The sequence below is a fragment of the Carassius gibelio genome, chromosome A13 (assembly GCF_023724105.1).
Source record: "Carassius gibelio isolate Cgi1373 ecotype wild population from Czech Republic chromosome A13, carGib1.2-hapl.c, whole genome shotgun sequence".
Taxonomy (NCBI): domain Eukaryota; kingdom Metazoa; phylum Chordata; class Actinopteri; order Cypriniformes; family Cyprinidae; genus Carassius; species Carassius gibelio.
In genome coordinates, this window is record NC_068383.1 from 23,590,614 (window position 1) to 23,617,222 (window position 26,609).

Genomic DNA, 26,609 nt, shown 5'->3' on the forward strand with positions numbered 1-26,609 from the left:
GTCTGTGTTTCTTTCATCCCTCAGGTCTCAGTAACAATGATCTTCAATTGAGATTCCTCACGCATCAGTCCCATGCTAAAGCCTCTGGGCTCTGGCATCCACAGGTCTGTTGCTTCATCTGCCTCACAATGCTTCTGTGAGCTTATGAAAAGCTGGTGTCAGAATGCAGCTGAGGCTCCCCGTTTTCTGCATATCAAACTCGCTCCTGTAGCTTTGATCACATCACCTTCCCTTCACATTTACCATGAGAAGACTGTCTGGAGCTACATGCAAACACACACACACACACAATTGCACGTGATTGTGTGCAAGTGGGCATATGCAAATACACACACACAGTGCCTTTTTTGGAAGATTTGCCTTTAGAAATCTGCAATTTCACATTGAGGTGGAAGGAAATTTCAGGTTTTTGGAAATATCTTTTTTTTTTCAGGCCTGACTGTCTGGAGTATCTTTCTTTATTTCTTTGTCTGTGTATATATACGACAGTCCGTGGTTAACTGAAAATTTTTGAAATCCCTTTTGCCCCATTTTTACATGCAAATAGCAAATTTACTAGACCACAGTAGAAGACTAATTAATTAGGTACAGGGATAAAATCACAGATCGTACATGTCAACCACCTTCTTGTGGTGACAGCAGATGTCATAAGTCTCTCTGTAAAATGTATAGGATCACACTTTAGTTTGGGAACCAATTCTTACTAGGCCAAGTCTTATAGGACTTTTGTAATAAACTCCTAATATGCTGCTTATTAATAATTAGTAAGGTAGTGTTTAAGTTTATAGTGTAGGATTAAACAATCTAAAATATGGTCTTGCAGAATAAGTCATTAATTTGAGCTTTACAAGTATTAATAAACAGCCAATATGCCAGTAATATGCTTGCTAACAAGCACCTAGTTCATATAAGATTTGATCCTCTAACTAAAGTGTTACCAAATTTAATATTAACAGGACAAATACACAATTTTGGTATACAAAACAAAGCAGCAATTCACTTCAAATCATAATTTGATTTTCAATCTGTTTATTGCATGTTAAAATTAAAAAAGGTGAATTGGAAGGTCCTCTTGATTTAAATATGTAACATTTGTTTAACATGTAAACTGATTGTTTAACAATGTAAACTGATGTCCATGTTTTCTAACAGTATTACAACCAACTCTGGTTCTTTTTTTTTTTTTTTTTTAGAAAATCTCATTTTGTGTTCCTTAAAATAAATACATATATAAATAAATATTTGGAACATTATGAAATTATGTTTATGAAATATTTTAAAATATGTTTGAATAATTGGTCACAATTTAGTTTGAGGATCAATTCTCACTCTTAACTATTAACTATTTTGCCTCAAAGAAAAAAAGAAAAAGAAAAAAAGAAAACCTAATATGCTGCTTATTAATCGTTAGGTTAGGTTAAAAGGTAGTTATTAAGTTTAAGTATGGGGTAGGGTTAAGGGATCTAGAATATTGTCATGCAGAATAAGGCAATAATATGTGCTTTATAAGAACTAATGAACAACCAATAATATGCATGCTAATAAGCAACTAGTTAATAGTGAGAATTGGTCACTAAACTGTTACTGAATAATTTAGCAAATTTAGTTGCATATTCAGTGATTGATTTACAATTAAACATGGACGAGTGATTTGGATGACAGCAAATTGGATTAATGCAGCTCAAAATATCAGTGCAATGATGTTGAAGTATAAGACAACATCTCTGCAGAAGGACAGCAACAAATATTTGAATCATAAAAGAGAGAATGATCAAAACCTGGTGGTAACCTATGTGCACTAGAATTTTCCCTATTTATTTTTGGATTCCCATTTTTTATCATTTTATGTTCTGTAACCACCCACTGAAAGCCCCAACTGCTAAACAAAGAGCGCATGACATCAAAACAAGCATTAGCCTACATAAGAACAGGTCACTGCAGGATAACTGTATCTTCTCTAAGACAGCAGCTCATTAGCTGTTTTTTGCAGCGCTCTGTTGTGCCCAGACTACATGTGTGGCTAAATGTAGCAGCCCATGTGTTCCTGCCTCACATAAGCATGAAGACAACAGCTGTGGCTGCCACCTGACCAACCCGAACCTCCTTTGCAAATCTAAAGCTTGAACATAGTTGTACAAAATCATGCATACATGAACAGGAGGCTTTGACAGATTAGAAGCAGCTGTGTATCTGTGCAGCCTCCGAGAGGCGCCATCCCACCATGCTCCCAGCCCCCACACCCTCTCACTATTTACAGACAGGGAAGAGTCCTCATTCAACAGTACTGAGACAGTCTTTTAGTTACTATGGAAACGAATAAAAGATCTATTTGGGTGAGAGAACCAAAGAAAGAAAGGAAAATCCTTCATTATTTAAAGGGATCTCACCTCTTTCTAATGAGTTTTGTCTAAAAGCTTGAGGACATGGCTCTGGGCCACATCAGTATTCCAAACGATAGTTTGGAAATTACAAGCATGTAAAAAAGAAAGCCAAGTGGTCATCGCCTGCTCAACAACTTGTCCAATGTATAGTCGCAGCATTTACTTGTTAATCTGTCACTAACAATATTAAAATCAATTTTCTCGCTTGGAAATGTCCATTCTGCAAGCAGTAAGTGTTAAAGAAGCAGAATTGTACTTGGGAAAGGCAGGGTTATTGGCTGTTAGTGGAGTTATTGAAGTGCTCTGATGAAACCCCATTAACCCTGCATGAGCCACCATTACATAAAACACTGTGCCATATCAGACAGCTGATGCCAGACGGATGTTTATGGAGTATCGCACATAGAAGCTGTTTCCATGTGTGCAATCTTAGGGAGAAAGAGCCTTAACATTCAAGCCGAGTCTTCCCAGTCCTGCTCATAGTGATCAGCATATCCGCCATAAGACTTTCAGTCAGAGGCACCAAAGAGCAGTGCACTCACAGGAAAGCATATGCTACAGTACAATTTTGGAGGAACGGTTGACTGAAAGTTGCTAAGGTGATCTGGGGTGTGTTTCCCAAAAGGATTGTTATCCAATTATGGTCACAAGCTCTGTTATTACCTGCATAGTTCAATGATGTTTACTATATTTGCATGTGCACCAATAATGCAATTATTTCAATTAATCAGATTGAGCACCTAATTGCAGTAAGATGTTTACATGACACAAGCAAACCTCTTCACTCCAGTTTACATGTGGTTTTGATTATTCTCATTATTTGCTAAGAGGTGTTTATTTTTAGGCAGCGGCTATTTGCACTATAAGTCTAAATAGCAATAGGAGCTATTTACACTTAGTGCAAATAGCTACATATTCAAGTTACACTTTGATACAATTTTATTACTTATTGCAAATAGTGGCAATTGGCTGCACCACATATTGTAGTTCATTGTAAAACAGTATAGAGTATTAACTTGTTGAGTGTAAATTGTAATTTTAATTCAAATTATTAAATAAATGCCACCTTACTGGGACAATAAAGCCCTCCCTACACCTATCCTAACCCTAAAAAAAAAGTTTGCCAAAAGGCAGATTCGAACCCAGGTTGATCGCGTCAAAATAAATACGTTACACGTTTTGCCATTTGCGATTTGGCGATTGCCAAATCGCATGTTGGTGGGTGGAGTTTGTGTAAATAGCTTCAACCAACAAGACGGGCTATTTGCGCTTAGTGTAAATGTTTTTTTTTTTTTTTTTTTTGTCATTATGCACTTTCTTCACAACACACATACAGTACATTAGGCATGTTACTGGCCACAGTCCACTCACATGAAATGCAAAAAAAAAAAAAAAAGGACTACAGATGTACTTGAAGGTTATTTGGCACAGCGATGGACATCTCAATGTTGCAATCTCACACTGTTCTGTTAAAGTCAATGTATCTCTTTCTACACTGCACAATTTACATAATATTAACACTTTGTTATAATGACAGGATTCACAAGATTCCATAACTCAGCACTAAACAAAACTTTGGCATTCTGAGTGGTGAGTGTATGCTTGAAATTAAACACCTCTGGTTCGCCATTGCATTTAAGAAATCAACAGATATGTCTGTGATTGGTTACATTGCTCAATGCTGCAAAACACATTGCAAATAAAACCTATGAAGCTCTCCTGATTGCAAAAATTAATATGCATTGGAGTGTTTGCTAATTCTGTTTCGCCAATATTATTATTATAATTTTATTTATTTATTTATTTATTTATTTATTTATTTATTTATTTATTTATTTATTTATTTGAGAATGCTTAGCACCCTAACGCTACGGAGTTCATTCATGAAGTTGTGTAAACAACTCGTAGCATATGATTTTATCAGAGTACATGCACACTTTGGTCAGAGCTGTAATAATGAGATTTACATCCCTGTTTACTGCAATTAAAATTGTTTTAAACCACATATTTTAATACAATTATGCTTGTTATGATTATGAGCTTAATCTCATTATTGTGATCTAAGTATTGCAAATACACGAGGTAATGTTAAATTATGATTATGATGATTAAATCAAGATTGCCATACATACCATTATATTTGCATTATGAGGGTGCATTTAAACACACTCATTATTTCAACAAACACTTTACAAACAACATCACAAACTTGTGTGGTTAGAACTACAGCTCTCGACCTGGGGTTGGAAGCATACCTTCTTTTTAATATGACATGGACTTAAACAGATCATTCTCTTTGACAAAACAAGCAAACTAGCATGCAGTACATTATATATCCTTCATTCTATGTGAATATATAGACATTTCATTCTATATATTTCAGCATGTCAACAATCACCTCTGTTTTTGAAGAGTGTGCATTGATGCTTAAGGGAACTCCAGAGTACGGCATAATAGGGAACCCGCGATGATGCAAACATCAAATAAAGCAAAACTATAGGGAACAGAATGCCTTCAGATTCTGAGTTTGTCAAGTTATACATGTTCCTGGATCAAAATCTTTTGATGATCCTTGATCACCGAATTGTCCAAAAGTATAGAATTAAACTAATTACTACCCCAAACCTAACCCTACCAATTAATTTATTCCTAAAATCAGTGGGGAATGAAAGCTGATTAACAAAGGTGTAGAAGCACCTAACTCTGATTGTAAATCTAAAACAGATGTTTCCTGAAAAGTTATATCTCAATTCTGATTGGTTTATTGGAATGTTGTTACAGGATCATGTTGTACTTGGTGAAATCACGCTCACCGCCTTCAGATGCCATGTTAATTACAGTAGCATAACTAAAAAAATATCTTGTGGCGAAAGCTGATGACTTAATGAACTGCATGTAGTGTATGGGAGTAAAGTGTGCAACAATTCAATACTGCATGTTAACATAATACATATGAATGACACTCTGTTGTTTGTGTAAATGAACTCTAATAAAGGACATTAATTGTGATCCCAAATCAGTAAATTAGCAGAAGTTATTACTCCACCGGCTGTTTATAACATCATTAATGGCAGGCTTACACTGTTAAACCACAGTGGTTTAAACAACAGAGGTGCAACCATATTACGTTGGATTCACGAAACAATTGTGACTAATGAATTTATCTCATAATGCATTATACAATGAAGCAATGAGTTACGTTGTTGTTGTACGAGAAATGCTCCCCCTAAATAGTTGCTTGGGTGTTGTGGGCAGTTGCTATGGAATTGCTAGATTAGGGTTACCATTTGATAAATTTAAACTACGTAATTATTGGTGATGATTGAATGATAACATGCTTTAAACTGTCAATAAAGTTTGAACAGATCTGACTATCACTCAGTTGGTCCAGTGAAACATTGTTTCAAATACATTTCAATTAACTTCACGGAGCCTATTCAGTCACGTAAATATGATAAACTGAATAAGATGCTTGTAGGTAAAAATGACATCTTCGGCCCTTTTCTAAACACAAAGTATAAAGTGCACGATGCAGGTGCACTCAGGGCGTGTCCAAATCCACTTTTTCTATTTTAACGATGGAAAAATGTTCCGTGTGCCGGGGCGCATTTTTGGAATGGGGTGTCCCTATTCTGTTAATGAGTAATGGGCGTAACTTTCAATACACCAATCAGAGTGAAGTTAAAGGACCCGAGCAGATCATCTACGGGACAAGCAGGAATCCACTAAAGCTCCGCGCGATGAGTCAGTTAATATATATGTGTATGTATTGGCATGATTGTTCAATTAATACGCCAATTTCATTCATCATTATAAGTAGTAATAGGCTGAATTGCAAATAGGTATCCTAATTCTAATACATGCAATGACTATCCATCATTAGATATTTATATTTATGTAGCTTACACAATAACATTCATTTACACTGATATACTTTTTGTTTTTAATATTTGGCATGTTTGTGTGATGCATCAATGTGTGTAATAAGCAAAGTCAACTCGCTGTCACAGTGTCTGGGTTGTGTTCCCTGGGTGTCCACTAGGTGTCCTCCGTTCCCACGGTGTCTGTCATCTTATCACTTCCTGTTCCCTTATTTGGTCACCTTCCTCCTTGTTTTAGTTAATTGATTGTTCCCCACCTGTCTCCTGTTTCCCCATTATCCTTCAGTGTATTTATACCCGGTCTGTTTGAGTCTTTGTCACAGAGTCCTTGTCGTATGAATGTAACTTTCCTGAGTCTGCTCTTCACGTGTGTGTTTATATTTTTGGATTTTCTGGTTTTTGACCCTGCCTGGACTGTTTACTCTTTTGGATTGCCCCTCAATAAACCTGTTTACCTGCATTTGGATCTCTCCCGTGCTTCTTGTAACACCGTACGTGACAGAAGGACTCCGTCAAGCAGAGATCCAGCGGTATGCCGGTTCACGCTTCTTCCCCAGCCACCGAGCGGGAGAGAGACGATCGCTTTGAAGGAACCCGCCTGGTCGTGTTTCGCGGGACCAGGGGAGGTCGCCGAGGAGGAGGTGGGCGAGAGGAAGCTCAGCATCGTTCTCCACCATGGCCCCCCTTCGACTCGAGGCTCACGTGGGAGGGACCAGAGCCGCCATCTCACCAGGGCAGAAGAAGAAAGCCAGCGCCACTGCCCATGATGGCTGCAGGTCCAGCGCCACAGCATAAGATGGCCGCCAACCCAGCGCCGCTGCGGTGCATGACCACCAACCCCGCACCACGAGGCAAGATGGAAGCCAGCCTCACCCCACAGTGCAAGATGGCTGCCAGCTCAGCACCAACGCCCAAGATGGCTGCTGACACCCTTCTCGATTACTTCGAGATGCTATCAACGATCCTAGAGGTTCCCAAGACGGTTCACGTCATGGCTGCTGAACCAGCGCCTCAGCACAAGATGGTCGCCAATCCAGCGCCACAGCACAAAATGGCCGCCAGCTTAGAGCTACAGCACAAGATGGCCGCCAGCCCAGCGCCACAGCACAAGATGGCCGACTCAATGCCTGAGTCTCCAGACAAGGGGCCACCAACTCACCCTCAAAGAGGGCGGAGGAGGAGGAGACAGGCGTCTACCGTTCCTCAAAGCCCGGAGGACGTTCCCGAGCAGCCCACTGTCGTCCTGGAGGACGTTCTCGAGCGGGCCGCTGCCGTCAAGGAGGACATTCCCAAGCAGGTCGCCGCCGTCCCAGAGGCGGTGACCGATGCTGTTCCGGAGGCGAAGGCGGTGCCCGATGCTTTTCCGGAGGCCAAGGCGGTGCCCGATGCCGAGGCGGTGCCCGATGCTGTTCCGGAGGCTGAGGCGGTGCCCGATGCGGTTCCGGAGGCCGAGGCAGTGCCCGATGCTGTTCCCTAGGCCGAGGCGGTGCCCGATGCTGTTCTGGAGGCCGAGGCGGTACCCGATGCTGAGTCATGTCAGGAGCCCATTGACTTTCCAGAGTCGAGTCAGGTGTTTGTGAACCCTGCAGAGTCGAGTCAGGTGTTTGTGAACCCTGCAGAGTCGAGTCAGGTGTTTGTGGACCCTCCAGAGTCGAGTCAGGTGTTTGTGGACCCTCCAGAGTCGAGTCAGGGCCAGTCACCGATGACCCTCCAGAGTCAGGGCTAGTCACCGATGACCCTACAGAGTCAGGGCCAGTCACCGATGATCCTCCAGAGCCAGGGTCAGTCACTGATGACCTTCCAGAGTCAGGGCTAGTCACCGGGAACCTTTCAGAGACAAGGCGGGTCACCATTGAACTTCCAGAGTCAAGTCAAGTCACTGGGTCGTCTGTTGCTCCGCCCTGGGGGACTCCGGCCTCAACCACAGGGGCGTACTTGTCTTCTGCTTTGCCCTGTTGGACTCAGGCATCAACCACAGCGGCATGGTGGTCTTCTGCTCCGCCCTGGGGGACTTCCGCTCTGACCACACGGATATGGTGGTCTTCTGCTCCGCCCTGGGGGGGCTTCATGTTATTGTTTGTTTTCTTGTTTTGTGTCTTCACTCCTATCCCTGTTCCCCTCGGTTAGTCTGGCCCTCCGTCCCTCCCCCTGAGCCTCCACCTGTCCTCCTTCCTCCTGGTCTCCCTGTGTTGTGTTAGATTCTGGTACCTGTTCCCCATGTTGTTCTTTTCTGTCCCTCCCCCTGAGACTCCACCTGTCCTCCTCCCTCCTGGTCTCCCTGTGTTGTGTTACATCCTGGTACCTGTTCCCCATGTTTTTCTTTTCTGGCCCTCCGTCCCTCCCCCTGAGCCTCCACCTGTCCGCCTCCCTCCTGATCTCTGTGTTGTCTATCGTGGAGCGTCTGGAAGCCGCTCCGTAGAGGGGGGGGGGGGGGGGGGGGTTCTGTCACAGTGTCTGAGTTGTGTTCCCTGGGTGTCCACTAGGTGTCCTCCGTTCCCATGGTGTCTGTCATCTTATCACTTCCTGTTCCCTTATTTAGTCACCTTCCTCCTTGTTTTAGTTAATTGATTGTTCCCCACCTGTCTCCTGTTTCCCCATTATCCTTCTGTGTATTTATACCCGGTCTGTTTGAGTCTTTGTCACGGAGTCCTTGTCGTATGAATGTTACTTTCCAGAGTCTGCTCTTCACGTGTGTTTTTGTTTGTGTTTATATTTTTGGATTTTCTGGTTTTTGACCCTGCCTGGACTGTTTACTCTTTTGGATTGCCCCTCAATAAACCTGTTTACCTGCATTTGGATCTCTCCCGTGCTTCTTGTAACACCGTACGTGACAATCGCACTGTGGACCCGCCCAGGGCGCATTTTCTACCAACGCTCTCTCTAAATAACAAAAACATATTGCGCCATTGGCTTTATACTTTAGACCAGGTTTGAGTTGGTCTATGGTGCAGTCTATTTTAAGCTCCTTAAAATATCAATACACCAGCAATGCGTCTGAATACACCTCTTTTTTAGACCAGCACGCCCATGGGTGCACAAATGTGTGCAAATGTATTTATTAATCAAATGACGTAGCGCTGGATGCGAAAATGCAAACGGCGCCGGACTGAAACTAGCAAACACACTTGCACTACCCCTTGAATCACTTTGCGCTGGGTGTATGATAGGGCCCCTTATGCCAAAATGAATTTCGGTGAGTACCCTCCTGAAAGCTAAAATAACGAATGGGACACTATATGGTTTCATGGACATGCGCACGTGAGCGCCGTAAGTTGCTAATATTCTAGACGATTACTTAGACATTTGCTGGCAAGCAACACCTACAGAGATATGCAGATGTATGTTAATGCATGATGTACACGTTAGGAAATTTGGGGCCCTATCATACACCCGGTGCAATGCGACGCAAGTGTGTTTGCTAGTTTCAGTCCGGTGCGATTTGCATTTTCCCTTCCAGCGCCACGTTGTTTAATTAGGAAATGTATTTGCGCCCATTTGTGCACCCATGGGCATGCTGATGTAAAAAGAGGTGTGTTCAGGAGCACTCCTGGTGCATTGCTATTTTAAGAAGCTGAAAATAGACTGTGCCATAGACCAACTCAAACCTGGTCTAAAGTCTAAAGTCAAAGGCACGATATGCTTTTTTTATTTAAAGAGTATGTTGGTAGAAAATGCACCTCTGGTCGGGACCACAGTGCGCATTGACTTTGCTTATTACACACAGGGATGTGCATCACACAAACATGCCAAATATTAAAAACAAAAGGATTACAGTGTAAAATAATATTATTGTGTAGGCTACATAAATAACAATTTTATAATGGATAGTCATTGCATGTATTAGAATTAGATTACCTATTTGCAATTCAGCCTATTACTACTTATGATGAATGAAATTGCCAAATTAATTGAACAATCATGCCAATACACACAAATATATATTAACTGACTCATCGTGCCGAGCTTTGGTAGTTTCCTGCTTGTCCCGTAGATGATCTGCTTGTGTGCTTTAACTTTGCACATGAGCAGATCGATTTCTTCGCTTGAGAAGCGTTCAGCTTTTCCGCCAACAAATTCTGCCTTGTAAATAGCGATCCGCTCTGGTGGTAGCGCATCTCGCTCTTAAAGGGAATGGGAGATGACACTCTGGTTGGTTTATTGAACATTTAGCCCATTACTCATTATGAGAATAGGTACAACCCATTCCAAAAATGCGCCCAGGCACACAGTTTTTCCGTCGTCAAAATAGCAAAAGTGGATTTGGACACGCCCTGAGTGCACCTTCACCATGCAATTTACACTTTGCATTAAGATCATTAAAATAGGGCATTTGAAGTTTGAAGGGGTGTGTCTTTTCTAAATGGTTGTTAGGATGTTCATGTTGGTTTACAGAATGTTGTTGTATGGTTGCTCTGTTGTTGCTAGGTTTGTGGCTGCTAGGGTGCTCTAGACAGTTGTTACTGCATTGCTAGATGTTTACAAGTGTGTTACTAAGGATGTTCTGGGTGGTTGCGATGTTATTTACAGAAGATTGTTGTATACAGTGATTTGCAGCGACTGGAGATCATTCATTTTCAATGAGTGAGAGAAATGGTTGCTGTTGCTCATTGAAAATAAGTGACTTTCCATCACTGCAGATCATTGTGTTAGGGGTTCCTGAGTGGTTTATACAATGTTGCTACATGGTTAAGCATGTTGTGTGTGTTAATGCCACCTTGTTGTAAGATGAATTTATAACCAAAATAGCCATAATATTTAATAATCAAATATGCAAAGGGTTGCTGCAAACCTTACAGGTGTTTTTATCTCTTTGAACAAGAAGTGTTTTGTAGGTGTTGATTCTGCAAAAGAAAATTATTATTATTATTATTATTATTATTATTATTATTATTATTATTATTATTATTATTATTATTATTATTATTATTATTATTTATCTTCTGTGGTTTGCCTTACAGTTTTTTTCTCATGATAACCACAAGATCATGGAAATCTTTTACAAACATTGCCATGTATTAAACTGCAATCCGTTTTGCTCTACTTTTATTATTTCTTCCTTTTTTTTCAGAGCCCCTGGCAGTTCATATATCACATTAATATGAATATTAGTGATGTCTTGGTTAAGGATGATATGTTTATTGCTATAAAAATGATGGTTAACTGAATGAAAGTACTTTTTTCCCATGACAAAGTTTTACTGCATGTAAGAATGACAGAAAGGCACATGCATTTAAGTGTTATACAATGGGTTGTTTATATAATGCTACACATTCAACATTCATATATCATTCATAATTTTATATATAAAGCAGTTATCTGATTATATTTGAGATGACCTTGCAAAAGTTCACAGTGCGAAGACAAAACTATTTTTTCAATATCACATTATCATCAGTATGTGATATTGAAACAGTTTTGTATTTTCTCTGTGCACTTTTGTTGGTATTCACTAAGCGTCCGAATAAAGACTTGTGAAGATTTTTTTTGTTGTTGTTGTTCTGAGGACATTGTGTGTGGGCTACTAAAATGTCCCTTTTTTTTGTTTTTTCGTTTGTTTGTTTGTTTTTCTACAAGTTATTGGTTTCCTGCTGTGTCTGATTGAACATGAGTCTGTTTATTACAGTCATGTGTCTGTGCGCATCACATGTGCATTGTACGTATGCATCTGTTCGTATGGTTTAACTGATGAGAGAGTATCACACCCCATTAACTGCTAAAGGATCTTATTAAAATCATTATCCTGGCCTAAGGCTCCTGTATTTTTGATATGCTTTAGAACATTGTGTAGAGCTGGAGGTCGACGCAATGTCTAAATACAGTGATGGCGTGCTACCTCTCTTTGCTGAAGGTGACATAAATAACAGATTTAGGAGACTAGAAATAAACTAAAGTGACAGACAATATGGTGAAATGGCCCGTGAAACAGCAACATTTGCTTCACATCTCCTTTGGTTTTCAGAACGATTTCCAATTGTGCACTCTTTTCAAGCTATCACCCACCCTACAATGTGAAACCCAGATTCATTTGTTTATCCGCTGCCACCCCCCAATTAAATAGGACTCATTCTCACTGGACTACTTGGAAGCAGCCGCTTTGGCTAAAGGTTGTAAGTACTCAGCAAGCCATTTACCTCATTAGATTTAAGCATGGGCTATTGATAAATGGAAGCTGCAGTGTATAAATGCATAGCAAAAAGCTCACAGCCTTTCGTCTAGTTCGTCTAACCTTACACCTCTACATTTAAGAGCTCTGAATGAGGACAACTAAAAGGATTAACCTCCACAAACTACTTTAGTGAATCAATGCACCATGACCACCACAAAATACTTCTGTATGTCACTGATTAGTGACTGCATGACTTCCGATTGATGAACTAAAAGAACATTGATAAATATGGGGTCCAAATATCAGAGATGACTTTGAGACTCTGAGATTCAATACATAATTTAAATGGGTACTTCACCCAAAAATGTAAATTTTCTCATTTACTCACCCTCATGTCATTCCAAACCCATTTGATGTCAAACACAAGTTAAGATATGTTTAATTAAACCTAAGAGGTTTCTGTCTCTCCACTAAAAAGTATATGCATCCAAAACCCTTAAAATGCAAAAAGGTCATAAAGGAAAAACTAATTCATTTGAGCAGCTTAATCCAAGTCTTGTGTAGAGACATAATTAATTAATGTAGTGAAGTGACATGTGGCCAAGTATGGTGACCCATACTCAGAATTTGTGATCTGCATCTAACCCATTCAAGTGCAAACAAACAGTAGTGAACACACACAAATACCGTGAACACACACCCGGAGCAGTGGGCAGCTATATTGGTGCAGGGCCCAGGGAGCAGTTGGGTGTTCGGAGCCATGCTCAAGGGTCTCACCTCAGTCGTGGTATTGAGAGTGGAAGAAAGCACTGGTCATTCATTCTAAACATTAGCCCACGACTGCCCACTTAAAATGAATTGATATAATTTGGGCTTTTATTCAGATATGCATACATACAGCAAGCACATCACATATGGCAAACACAAAATGGATTTTTCTTACAACGCCTTTCTAATCTTCATGGATATTCTATATATTGGTTACCTAGATGTTGCATGGAGGGACAGAAACCTTTCAAGTTTCATTAAAAATAACGTCATTTTTGTTCTGAAGATGAACAAAAGTCCTATGAGTCTGGAATGATATGAGGGTGAATACATTTTGTCAGATTTTTTTTTTGTTTTATTTTTTGTTTTATAAACCCTATGCCTTTCAGACAAACTAAGTAAAAAAAATAATAATAATAAAATGATGGATTGCAAATGTAATCTAAATGTAAATAATAATAATAATAATAATAATAATAATAATAAATAAATAAATAAATAGCAATAAACATGAACAATTATCCATTATGTAACGAATAATTGAATATGGGCAGTTGAATTATTAGAAAAATAACTGAGGACACACTCGAGGTGGTAATGGTTATATAACGTAAACTGAAAAGAATGCCAGTGATCCTATTATTCTGCTTAACCAGACTATCCACCAAGACTTCTTTAGTTAACCAGCTACACCAGAAAGACCATCCCAGTCAACTAGTTTCACTCATTATGTTTCACTGTTCAACAGGATTGCTATGTGGTCCACCAGCTAGACAAGGATCAAACCAACACTAATCACAACTACAAAAGTAAAGTTCAAGGCAAACTTTGAAGGTTGGACTGGTAGCCTTGCCTAGAACTTTTAAACAGTCTGAAGGCTGAATGTCAAATGAGCCTTTGAATACTTTGTCAGTTTGAAGAGGTACCAGATGTTTGATGAGACGGAGGCCTTGTCATGTGGTTGTGAATGTGTTCTGAGCAGTTGCCAGACAGTTGCTAGGGTATTTCCAGTTTGTAGAAAACTGTAATAAATCAACATGCTTGTGATTTCAACAAGGACTACACGTAACTGAAACAGAAAAAAAAAAAAAAAAAAAAAGAACTGCACAGTTGAACTGCAACTGACTCCAACACGCCATAAAAAAGGTTATCCCATCTACCATAACACTACATTATTTAAATAAATAAATAAATAAATAAAACCCTGCTAGGGTTATGTAAAGAGGCTGATAGCGACTGAGCCAGGATGTCTAACCTCTCCATGATCCAGTTGTCTTTGGTAGACATACTCATTTAACTAATAGATGAGCCGGTGGGGATTCTTAGCAGGCAGAAAACTAATGGATTGTGCAAACGTTTGCTTGCGTACGCTCTGTGCAGATGATTAAGATCAAATAAAGCATCTCTCATGACACAATCAGATGATTGTGTTTGCTCAACAATGACCTGTGTAGGAATATGTCTCTACCTCACAGTTAGAGCTCATGCATAAAGATGGGAGAAGCAACGTGATGGAAATCCCATCAGTGAGGACAAACAAAATGTTCCTGGAGTGCGGAAATGAGGCTGTCTTACAAAGGGCATCAGCAGCTTTCCATCTCCATCAAAAGAGGTTAAACAATCAGCGGATGCTACTGAAATGCGAAAACCTTTGTTTGACCTTCGGAGTGGGGTCAATGATGTTCACTGCACGTTCATATCTGTTTGTAACCTGGTGTTGTATTTGAACACGCTTGGTTCTGATTTCGGCGCTTGGTGATTTCTGCGCTGCTAGCGACACAAACTGGAATTTCAATCTGTTTATTTGAGCGAATCAACTGGGGTGGACATAACACTAACTCAACCATGGCAGGTTGGGGGATGGGCATTGGAAATGTGTTTGTGCAATTATGGTTGATGGGATTATTGAACCACATCGATTTGAACTTCACTGGATATGATGAATTGTTGAAATATCTTTAAGGTGTAACATGAAATTTTGCTAACACTTTAGTTCAGGGACCAATTCTCACTACTAATTAGTTGCTTATTAGCAAGCATATTACTAGCATATTGCCGGTTTATTAGTACTTTTTAATGTCATGAGCATATTTTAGATTCTTTAACCCTATCCCATACCTAAAATTAACAAAAAGTTTATTGGGGAAAAATTCATAGTTAATATGTTGTTAAAAGTGAGAATTGGACCCTAAAATAAAGTGTGATTCATTCATTTGTTTGTTCATTTGTTCATTCATTCATTTGATTATCATGGTGGTGAGACATAAAAAAGAATCATGCACAGTGATGATTCATTCATTTGACTAAAACAAAAAAATAAATACATACACACACACACACACACACGCACACACACACATTATATATATATAATTGTTTTGATTTATTTTCCAACTCTACAAATCACATAATAACTCACTGATATGTCCATGCTCTCTTTGCCTGACTGAATATTTGACCAAAACACAAGTTAAATAAAAAAAAAAAAAAAAAAAAGACAGACAGACAGACAGACAGGGGAAGTTGAAGAAAGGAGAAAAGTCTCGGGTTGACAGCAAATGTGTGAATGAGTGGCACTTGTCACCACTCAGGCTCTTTCATCTGTCACTGAGAAACAAAGACCTAGGCGCTGCTCTTTCAAAGGCCTCTGTCCCTGTCTGTCTCTCTCTGTGTAAGTAAATTGGAGCACCAGACGGTTTCTCCAAACCCAATGAATATTGGCTGGGTCCTGGCAGTGTGACAGAGTAGAATTATGCATGTAACAAAGGCCTAATCAATTATCTCTCAAGATCACAAAAAAAAAAAAAAAAAAAAAAAAAAAAAAACACTAAACAAAGGAATACTGTCTCTGATAAGGAGGCTGCTGCTAATTTCTTTAGAAGAAGCAGTGCTTTATTAAATTAACATGTGTCACTACTTTAAAACTGTATGGAAAAAAAAGACTAAATCAAGTTTCTAAAATCAATAAACTACCACCCAATCTGTGTAAAAAAAAAAAAAAAAAAAAAAAAAAAAAAAATTTTATATATATATATATATATATATATATATATATATATATATATATATATATATATATATATATATATATATATATATATATATAATAATTACAACTTTCCAGTATTAGTTGGCAATATTAAAATGGGGGGGAAATTATGCCATGATATGACTAATGGAATAATGTAATGGAAGGGAGTTATGGAATAGGGAAATTATGTATAAAATATTCATGTCATAATGTCTATTTTTTTTTATATAGTTGACAAACAAAAGGCATTTAATCTCCTCTGTGAACACGTCAGTTATATCAGTTGAAATGTATTTTAAAGGAATAGTTCACCCAAAAATGACTTTTACTCACCCTCATGTAGATTCAAACCTGTATGAGTTTTTTTTTTTTTTCTTTTTTTTTTTTTTTCTAATGTTGAACATAAAATAAGATATTTTTTGAAGAATGCTGTTAATCAAACAGTTGATGGTCCCCATTGACTTCCATAGTTTTTATTTCTCTAGTATGAAAGTAAATGGGCACCAACAACACCTTTTTGTGTGTGTGTGTGTGTGTGTGTGTGTGTGTGTGTGTGTGTGTGTGTGTTCGACATAAGAAAGGAAATTATACAGGTTTATAACAACATGAGGGTAAGTTAATAATGACAACATTTTAATTTTTGGGTGAACTATTCCTTTAATGAGTTGCCTCAGAGCTAAAAAAAATATATAATAAAAAAAAAAAAAAAAATAAATAAAAAAAAAGATCTAAGCGAATGGTCTAAAGTGCATGGCACAATTGCTCTTAGGCTTGCCTGAATCCACTGTTGCTAGTTTAATGAAGGGAAAAATGGTCGGCACGCCCCGCGTATGATCCAAAATGGTTGTCCCTATTCTCTTAGTGAGTAATGGGTGTGTTTTGGGTGTAAACAAATCAGAGTCTCATCTCCCATTCCCTTTAAATGCCAGTTGCGCTCGCACTATGGGGGATTTGCTATTTACATGCAAGTGAAAAAAAGGAACGCTTCTCTAGTGAGGAAATAGATCTACTCTTGTGCGTAAGTCTGATACATGCAAAGATTATTCATTATGACATGTAGGCATTTTAATATTTATGTACACAATTATAATAATTTACATTTTAATCATTTAATTTTTCATTCTTAAAAATATTTGTGTGATGCTGTGCATCCCTGTGTGTGTGATTAGCAGTACACGCGTTGTGCAACCGCCTATAGGCGCATATTACTAACATGCTCCATATATAAAAAAAAAAATATATATATTTAGACCAAGGTTTTTGTTCGTAAATCTTGCAGTCTATTTCAGTTGCCTCAAAATAGCAATGCACCAGCAATGTGCCTGAACACACATCGTTTTCAGACCAGCAAATGGCTCCAGATGCATTTGCTATTTAAACAACATGGTGCAGAACTTGAAAATGATAACTCTATCAGGCCGAAACTAGCAAAAAAGTATTGTGTATGATAGGGTCCTCTAACTCCCATTAACCCCTAATGCCTCCGTACAGAAGCTGCATTTTTCAGATCCTACCTTTACACGTAGGCAGAGCTTTGTCCCATACAGGTTTCCCATCAGCCCCAATGATGCAGGTGAGAGTAGGTGGTCCTGCAATGGTGTAACCAGAATCACACTGGTAGGTCACAGTTGATCCCAGCTTGTAGTCCATTCCCAGTCTAGTTCCGTTCATTATGTTCCCTGGGTCGAAGCATGCTTCTCGTGGCTTTTCTGTAAAATAACAATAATAAATAAAAAAGTTTTAGAATTGCACAAATAATGTATGAAGCACATCATTTATTTAAATTCACAGATGCTCTGTTCTGTTTCTAACATATAGTCCACATGTAATTTATGACAAAAAGACAAATGGATTTTGAATATTTGCTTTGTCCATGGATGTCTCTGGGGAAGTGTTTGAATGCTGCAGACTGCAGTTACTGGTTTCAGCCTGTCTCTCTGTGAATCTTCAGTATAAACCTGCCTTAAACAAATGCCACCTTCCAGCATCCCCCAAAGTTCTCTAAACACACCTGTCGATAAATGCTGCTGATGTCGGTAATTTGTTCACATGATTTTTAATTGATTAACAGCACTCGTTTCTGTAATTCAACAAACTCTGAACAAAATTAATCAGATGCACAATCGTATCCTGCATTTGTCCCATGCAAACCATTCCCAGTTCTGAGACAGGTAACAGACAGAAGGAAAAAGAGAAGTAGCATAAGAGGAAACAGTTAGATTGACAGTGAGTGTGAAGAGCGAGCAGACAGTTGCCTGAGGGCATCATGCATTAAAGCAAACTATCACCAGGGGAGAGGCAGGTGTATGCGCTGGGGCAGCAGGAGATGGCCTCTGTCCTTCTGGCACCAGACACAGGGAGAAGGACAGTTGGAAAAATCTCCGGAGGTGGTGCTTGGAGAGGCTGCCAAACAACTTGACAGTTAACAGCTATCTGCAAAGCTTTAGGGGCCTGAGAAAGTGGGAAGGAGGAGGGAAAGATTCTATCTGCAAAATTGCAAGTGTGCAACACAATCTTCCTCGTTTCTACAACAACAGAGGAACAGCTAGTGCACCTGGAGTGCACCACTCAAACTAAAAGGAATAGGCCCAAAAATGAATATTCTGTCATCATTTGTAGCGCACATGGAAGCTAAACATTCAAACAAAATCTTCACAGTCCCGCTCACGCTGACATGCATGTCCGTCATACGATTGATTGCCCACTTTCACTGCATATATTAGGTTTTTTAACTACTTATTACCAGGCCCAAATGAGATGTGTGGAACACATAAATAAAATAAATAAATAAAAGTTTGGTTTGGAAGATTGTGTGTCTATAAATCACAAATTAACCATGAATCAAACCCTTGAACTAATGCAATGGCATTCATACCTCGGTGCATGTTTTTAAGGGCCACTAAAATAAATGTAAAACATCAATCTGTTCTGTTTTTCCTCAAGGTATGAGAGTCTTTGGACTGTAATATTCTCATATTTATTTATTTTCCCTAGTAAAGGCATTAATAATTGTGTTTACTGGTGTGTGATAAACAACAGCAGATAAATGATTGGCTTATATAAAGAGAAACAGTCAGCAAATGATGACACTGTATTAATCAAAAGTAAACACAACAAAAACGAGAAAAGGACTTCATCATGTCATTGCCATACATGACACATTCTAATTAAGGCTTCGATGGAGAGAGTGAGACACTTATTCAGGCCTTAGAATAGAGTGCTGTTGTTGCAATGCAAAGCCAAGAACAAATAGCAAACAATGATATTATGATTTTCAGATCTGAACTTGGGAACAGTTAAATAGACAACACCAGTGATTCATCAAGGAGAAAGTAACATTGCTTTGATGGCTCCTTCAACGAACATATGCAGTTCTACTATTGAACTTGCAATATCAAACATCACAGGTCCACTGATATTGTTAGTCAGGGCTATTTTGCGCCTAAAATTATCATTATTTAGCTTTTCATAACAATACTTTCATTATACCCGTAAAGTAAATAAATAAACTGATCATTTTTATCCATAGTGTACATTTAGTTATATTGCATTTCGTTAGAAATAATGGGGATTCACAATCAGTTCTGAAATGTGCCAATCAAATGACTGTTATTTATTTATTTATTGTTGCTAATATTGGGATGATGATCTCTTGAGCTACAGGTGCCATGCACGGCCAGAAACAAACCATATGTCTCGCAAATGAGCTAGACTTTTTAAAAACAGTTTTAGAAGAAATTACACACTTCACCTTTAAGCTGAAGTCAGTAGAAGAAATGCAATGAAACACCATCAATAATATAATCAATCTTGCAAAATTGGGTCTTCCACCCGGATTTCAATCACTGCACTGAGACATGAAGCAAAAAATTCCAATAGTCCAATCACCTGAGTGTTGTGATGGTGTTCTTATTAGCTTTCACTTAGGGGTGGCACGGGTCAACTTTTTCACAGTTCTGTTTGTTTCACGGTTTTAGAGTCACGGTTTCGGTACAGTTCGGTATGTGATATGTTTATGGAAAAACGTCTTGGGTGCGTATGTAACTGAAGGAGGGAACGGAGACATTACCAATGGGATCTCGCCTGAGAGCCCAAACACCATCGAGTGGTACAAAACTAGCCGATGGTACACAAAGTACCTTGGTCTGCAGAATTTGCATCGCGAGCTCCGCCCCGCTGAGCGGATATATAAGGAGCAACGCAAGCAACTCGCATTCAAGTCTTCGCTGAGGAGCCGAGCCAGTGAACCGGCCGTTCAGCGAAACAGCGATATGGCAAGGGGACGTAACGTCTCCATTCCCTCCTTCAGGGAACGAGGGTTAAATACGTAACCAAGACGTTCCCTTTCAGTTGGTCACATTCGATGTTACAAATGGGGCACGCAAGTCCAGGATTGGCCGTAACCCACCAGTCTTCTTGGGTATTATGAAGTAAGGGCTGGAAAAGCCGGACTTCATGTCGGCTGGAGGGACCGGCTCTATCTACCTCCGCGCTCATGACAGGGACATCTTTGCCCACCATCGTCGCGTGGACACCCCGAAACCTGGGGGGACGCCGGGCGAACTGAATCGTGTAGCCGAGCCTGAGCGTCCAGATGAGCCAGCGGGAAGGCCTGGGGAGCTCTAGCCAGGCTCCCAGGAACCGAACCAGCGGAATCAAGGGTACTACAGGCGTACCCACAGTGGGGCAGCGTGGTGGAGCAGACAGCCCCGGCATGGGAGGCATAGCGTCCCTTAGCGGGGGCGGAGCGCGGGCATTCGTCTGAATCCAAGTAGCAAAGAGGGCATGAGAAGGCGAAGCGTTCTTGAGCCGTCTTTGCATGGAAACTGGCAAGGGGAGAGGAGAACGAGAGGGGCGAGGAAGCACATCGCCAACTGTCGTTCGTGGCCTCTTGGGACCCGGAGGTGGAGGAAACAGCTCTTTTAGTGAAGGTTTGGGTACCACCGGCCGCAGGGCCAGTGGCAGAACAAAAAGAAAATGAGAACAAAGGATTCCCCCCCGGCCCTCCTCCGGGGGAAGGAGTGGTCCTGCTACCATCTCCTGATGAGCTGACGTCTCCAACTCCGGGTCGCCCGTCTCAGGAATGCCGCTTGGCCTGCGTTAAGCAGGTTTAGGGGGAGAAACGGGTTGCGCGGCCTTTCTGCGGCCATCTCCTCACTGCGGCTGGGGTGAAAGCTGCTGCTGTGGCCGAATTGGCTGCAGGGGAGGGCCCTCGGCGACGAGCAGGCTGAGGGGGTTGCGCCGGCGGCGGGGTGGAAGCAGCAGTGGGCCGCCGGGGCAGGATGTGTCTGATGGCCTCAGACTGCTTCTGGGTGGCAGAGAACTGCTGGGCAAAGCTCTCTACCACGTCGCCGAAGAGGCCATCCTGGGAGACCCGGGAGTTGAGGAGCTGAGCCCCATCAGACTCCCTCATGTCAGCCAGGTTCAGCCATAGGTGGCCCTCGTGGACCACCAAAGTGGACATCACCTGACCCAAGGAGCGCGCAGTGACCTTCGTTGCCCGGAGAGTGAGGTCGGTAGCAGTGCGCGTCTCCTGCAAAACCCCAGGGTCAGCACTGCCCTCGTGCAGCTGCCGGAGCAGCTTGGCCTGATAGACCTGAAGTGAGGCCATGGCATGCAAGGCAGAAGCGGCCTGGCCCGCAGCTCTGTAAACCTTGGCCACAAGCGTGGATGAGAACTTACAGGCCTTAGAGGGCAGCTTGGGACCACCACGCCAAGTGGAGGCACTCTGTGGACACAGTTGCATCGCAACAGAACGCTCCACCGGGGGAATCCCAGCATACCCCTTGGCCGCCCCGCCATCGAGGGCAGTGAAGGCGGAGGAAGAACCAGAACTGTTTCGGGCAGTTAAAGGTGCCTTACATGAACTAGTTACTTCCTGGTGCACTTCCAGGAAGAAAGGAACCAGAGGGGGGTGCTGGCGATCCGCATGAGCAGCCCCCAGGAACCAATCATCCAGCCTCGAGCGCTCGGGACAGGGTGGAGGATTCCACTCAAGCCCGATGTTCTCCGCTGCCTGGGAAAGCACGGCCGTCAGCTCGGGATAGGACTCGGACAACGCTGGCACTCCCAAGGGAGGCAACGCAGCCGAACCCTCATCTCCCGAGGACTCAAGCCCACCTTGTGATACGGTGATCGACATACGGTCCTCTTCGCGAGCCCCAAATGAGATGTCAGGAGCTTGAGAGGGTCCAGCAAGCTCATCCGGGAAATCAACTGGCTGCGTATGTGAGGGGGGTGTGGCCCAAGGAGATTTGCTCATCGGGGAAGCCCACACGGTAACCCTCAGGTCACCCTGGCCACCAGCCGAAGTAGCCCTCTTACGAAAAGAAGAGCTAGAACGGGGTGTGGCAGAGGGGACTCTATACCTTTTAAGGTAATCGAGTCTCGATCTCAACGCCGAGATGGTCATGTCCCCGCAATGAGAACATGAGCCATCCACGAACACAGTCTCAGCGTGCTGGAAGCCCAGACACGTGACACAGCGATCATGACTGTCACGAGGAGCGATATATCGACCGCACCCAGAAACACACGGGCGAAATTACATCTTTAAAAAGACACAAATTGGCCCGTATCTCTTTTGTGAGAGAAATTGCTCTTTTAGGGGTGTTGAAGCGCTCAGGGGAACGCGGGAGCTGTCGCAGGAAACACAGACGAACAGCTGAATCGCGCCGTCACACCAACACCAGCTCTTGCTTGTAAACACTCCGGTGATTGCAGCAAGCGATGTGCTCGGCTCAGAAGCAAAAGCTTGAATGCGAGTTGCTTGCGTTGCTCCTTATATACCCGCTTCCGCAGACCAAGGTACTTTGTGTACCATTGGCTCGTTTTGTACCACTCGAAGGTGACTGGGCTCTTGGGCGAGATCCCATTCGTAACGTTGAACGTGACCGACTGAAAGGGAACTATACTTTCTAATAAAAAAGAAGAAGAATATTTTATCCAACTACAGCAACAGCACAAATACATACAATAGAGTAAAGATACAACAATAAACAGTGATTTTCAGTTTTGCTTTTTTTTAGGTAGGTCTAGCATAAGATTTTATGGTACAGAAATTGAATAAAGTAATCAAATGTAAAACAGCATTGCATGTTGGACTGTACAAATTAAAGATAATGATTTATTAAAGTGACAAAAGCTTTTAAATCAAGAGCAGTGAGTGATTTCCTTGTTGTTGCTGTTCGAATATAATTAATAATCATTAATATTAAGACTGTCACTTTAAGAGAATGCACTGATCGAGTGCACTAATTAAGTAGGCCTACGTTCAGCCCTATGTCTGCTGTAGGATACTTACCAAAACGGGCATTCTGATATAATTTTTTATCTGAATTTGTCTATTTAAACACAATACTTCAGAGAGAGCTTAATATTTGCGCGAGATCTGAGACGCGGGTTTTTGGCGCTTCGGATGAGCGCATGCACAAATCTTCTCACTGTGCGCGCGAGCTTGCATCCTTTGGCTCTCAAATGTTTAAACTGGCAAAGCTTAAATGAGTTTAGTGAAACATATCAACGTGTGCTATTCAGATCTAATCTGTGAGCACGCGCTATCAGCTCCCGGGTGATGGCGGAATAAATGACTTGTTCATATTCCACATTGAACAAAAGTGAATGATTTGTCCAGGGTGTTTTTTTTGTTTGTTTGTTTGTTTTTTCTCATCGCTGTTGTTGTAATGTCTGGGAATCCAGAATGCGCATGCATCAACAGAAACATACATTAGCTGAACCCAGTTTGTTTTACGTGTTATAGCAAACCATATTACAGATGTTTTGTCAGATTAAAGTTGAACCGCGGTCCCAGCACGTGCCGAACCGTGTGTGGAACCGTTTTTTTTTTTTTCAGCCAACTGTGCCATCCCTACTTTCACTGTGAAAATCAAACTCCCATGCGTCACTCTGTTTCCTGATAAAACGGGGCAAACCTAATGGCATGACATGAAAGTGAAATCCTGAGGCATTGTGGGATGTCGAGACTATCAACAGAGCAATTTAATACATTGGCAAGCAAACTTTATAATGTACTGGGTTCTAATGTGGAGCAAAGACTAAAAGTTGAAGTCAGAGTTCATCTACACTGTGCAATAGGCTGCCATTAAAATAATGGCAATTACAAATTCAACAATCCGTGAACTGCACATTTACTCCATTGTCATCATATAAAAAGTGCCGCTGGGAGTAGAAATTATTTCAGAGAGGTACATAGCATGTAAGGGACAGTGCATTGTCATTGCATCATTGTATGCCCTGATCTTTGAAATACAAACTCCCGTTCTTTTTTTAAAGAGCATTTACAAAAAGCAAATTGGCAAAACCTGCTCTTCTCATGGGGAATAGTGCCAGGCATTCACTGTGAAAGGTTAATTGTATTACTCAAAGAAGCGCAACTTATAAATCAGTACCACTTAAGAGGTTTTTTATTTATTTATTTGTATTTATTTATTTTTTGACTAATCGTTTAACATATGCTCTTTCACTAATGCATGAATTTAGTACTCCAGGGGTGTATTTCCCATACAGCAATGTCACTCACTGATTAACTACTATAGTACGATGCATTGTTTTGAAAGCTAACTAGCTAGTCACAACTGTTCCATGAACATGGTCACATCTCAGTCGAATTTGAACCACACTGGTTCAACAGTATAGGGCCATTGTTAACAAGGTCACATGCTTGTGGTGGAGTAATAACTTCTGCTAATTAACTGATTTAAGATCGCTGAGATGCTGCTATATTAAACTTGCCTCCTGATGACCACGTCACTGTTTTTTGTTCCCTGTTATTTTGCTGTAATTGATGTTTGATTCATTGCAGGTTCTCTCTTACATCATACTCTTATGTTCCCTTGTGTTTTATTCACATATAAAATTTTCCTGACTGTTGATATGCTAAAATATTCAGATTGAAATGTATATTTAAGTGGAATGAAAGATACCAAATGTATTGCATGTTAGCTTGCAACCATTTGCTGGTTAACAATGCTATTGGGAAATACACCCCGGTACAGATGTCATACTTCCAATAGCACAACTAAATCCAAAATCCGATGGTGAGTTTAAAAACACCATGAAATTGCTATACGAACATTCAGTACAGTAGTTGAACATAAATATGGAATTTGGAACAAGACGCATTGACCGCATTTATTTATTTATCCAAAATCCTTGGTTTTACCTTAAAATGTACTTTCTATATGTGATTACATATCTGCTACTTGTTATTGTTATTCAGGGGGCATTCTCATAGAGACCATTTTACTGGACCAAATTTTGGACGAGCCCCTGAGAGCAAGACAAGTCATCAATCCTTTTTGTTCAATTTCCTTGAACAGAAATAATTATTTAGAAGTCAAATTTATGAATAGGCCAGCATACTTATCTAATCTAGTAGACAAGAAGGCACAAAGAACTCCAAATGGAATTCAGTGGGGTCTTAAAATATAAAAATCTCATACACACACACACACATTATATATATATATATATATATATATGTATGTATATGTATGTATATATATATATATATATATATATATATATATATATATATATATATATATATATATATATATATATATATATATATATATATATATATATATATATATATATATATTAGGGCCTAAAAACTCTGCTTGTAATAACCTAGAACACTGTCTAAGACTTGATGGTTGATCTGTCAATTCTTCGTCATCAGTTAGGGACCTAGGTGTGCTGCTTGATCGCAATCTTTCCTTAGAAAGCCACGTTTCTAGCATTTGTAAAACTGCATTTTTCCATCTCAAAAATATATCTAAATTACGGCCTATGCTCTCAATGTCAAATGCAGAAATGTTAATCCATGCATTTATGACTTCAAGGTTAGACTATTGTAATGCTTTATTGGGTGGTTGTTCTGCACGCTTGGTAAACAAACTACAGCTAGTCCAAAATGCAGCAGCAAGAGTTCTTACTAGAACCAGGAAGTATGACCATATTAACCCGGTCCTGTCCACACTGCACTGGCTCCCTATCAAACATCGTATAGATTTTAAAATATTGCTTATTACTTATAAAGCCCTGAATGGTTTAGCACCTCAGTATTTGAATCTCTTTACATTATACTCCTCTACGTCCGCTACATTCTCAAAACTCAGGCAATTTGATAATACCTAGAATATCAAAATCAACTACGGGCGGCAGATCCTTTTCCTATTTGGCGCCTAAACTCTGGAATAACCTACCTAACATTGTTCGGGAGGCAGACACACTCTTGCAGTTTAAATCTAGATTAAAGATCCATCTCTTTAACCTGGCATACACATAACATACTAATATGCTTTTAATATCCAAATCCGTTAAAGGATTTTTAGGTAAACTGGAACCGGAACACTTCACATAACACCGTACTTTCTACATCATTAGAAGAATGGCATCTACGCTAATATTTGTCTGTT

The 26,609-nt window shown here is 40.5% G+C and overlaps 1 protein-coding gene across 1 annotated transcript in view; it reads right to left on the reverse strand.

Annotated features, from left to right (window-relative positions):
• The window catches only part of LOC128026620 (CUB and sushi domain-containing protein 1), a 386,318-nt gene that overhangs the window by 92,567 nt on the left and 267,142 nt on the right, over nt 1–26,609 (reverse strand). The window contains exon 30 of the mRNA XM_052613862.1: nt 17,682–17,876. Within this exon, the coding sequence (XP_052469822.1) occupies nt 17,682–17,876 (195 nt within the window). The remainder of the gene's footprint in view (nt 1–17,681; nt 17,877–26,609) is intronic.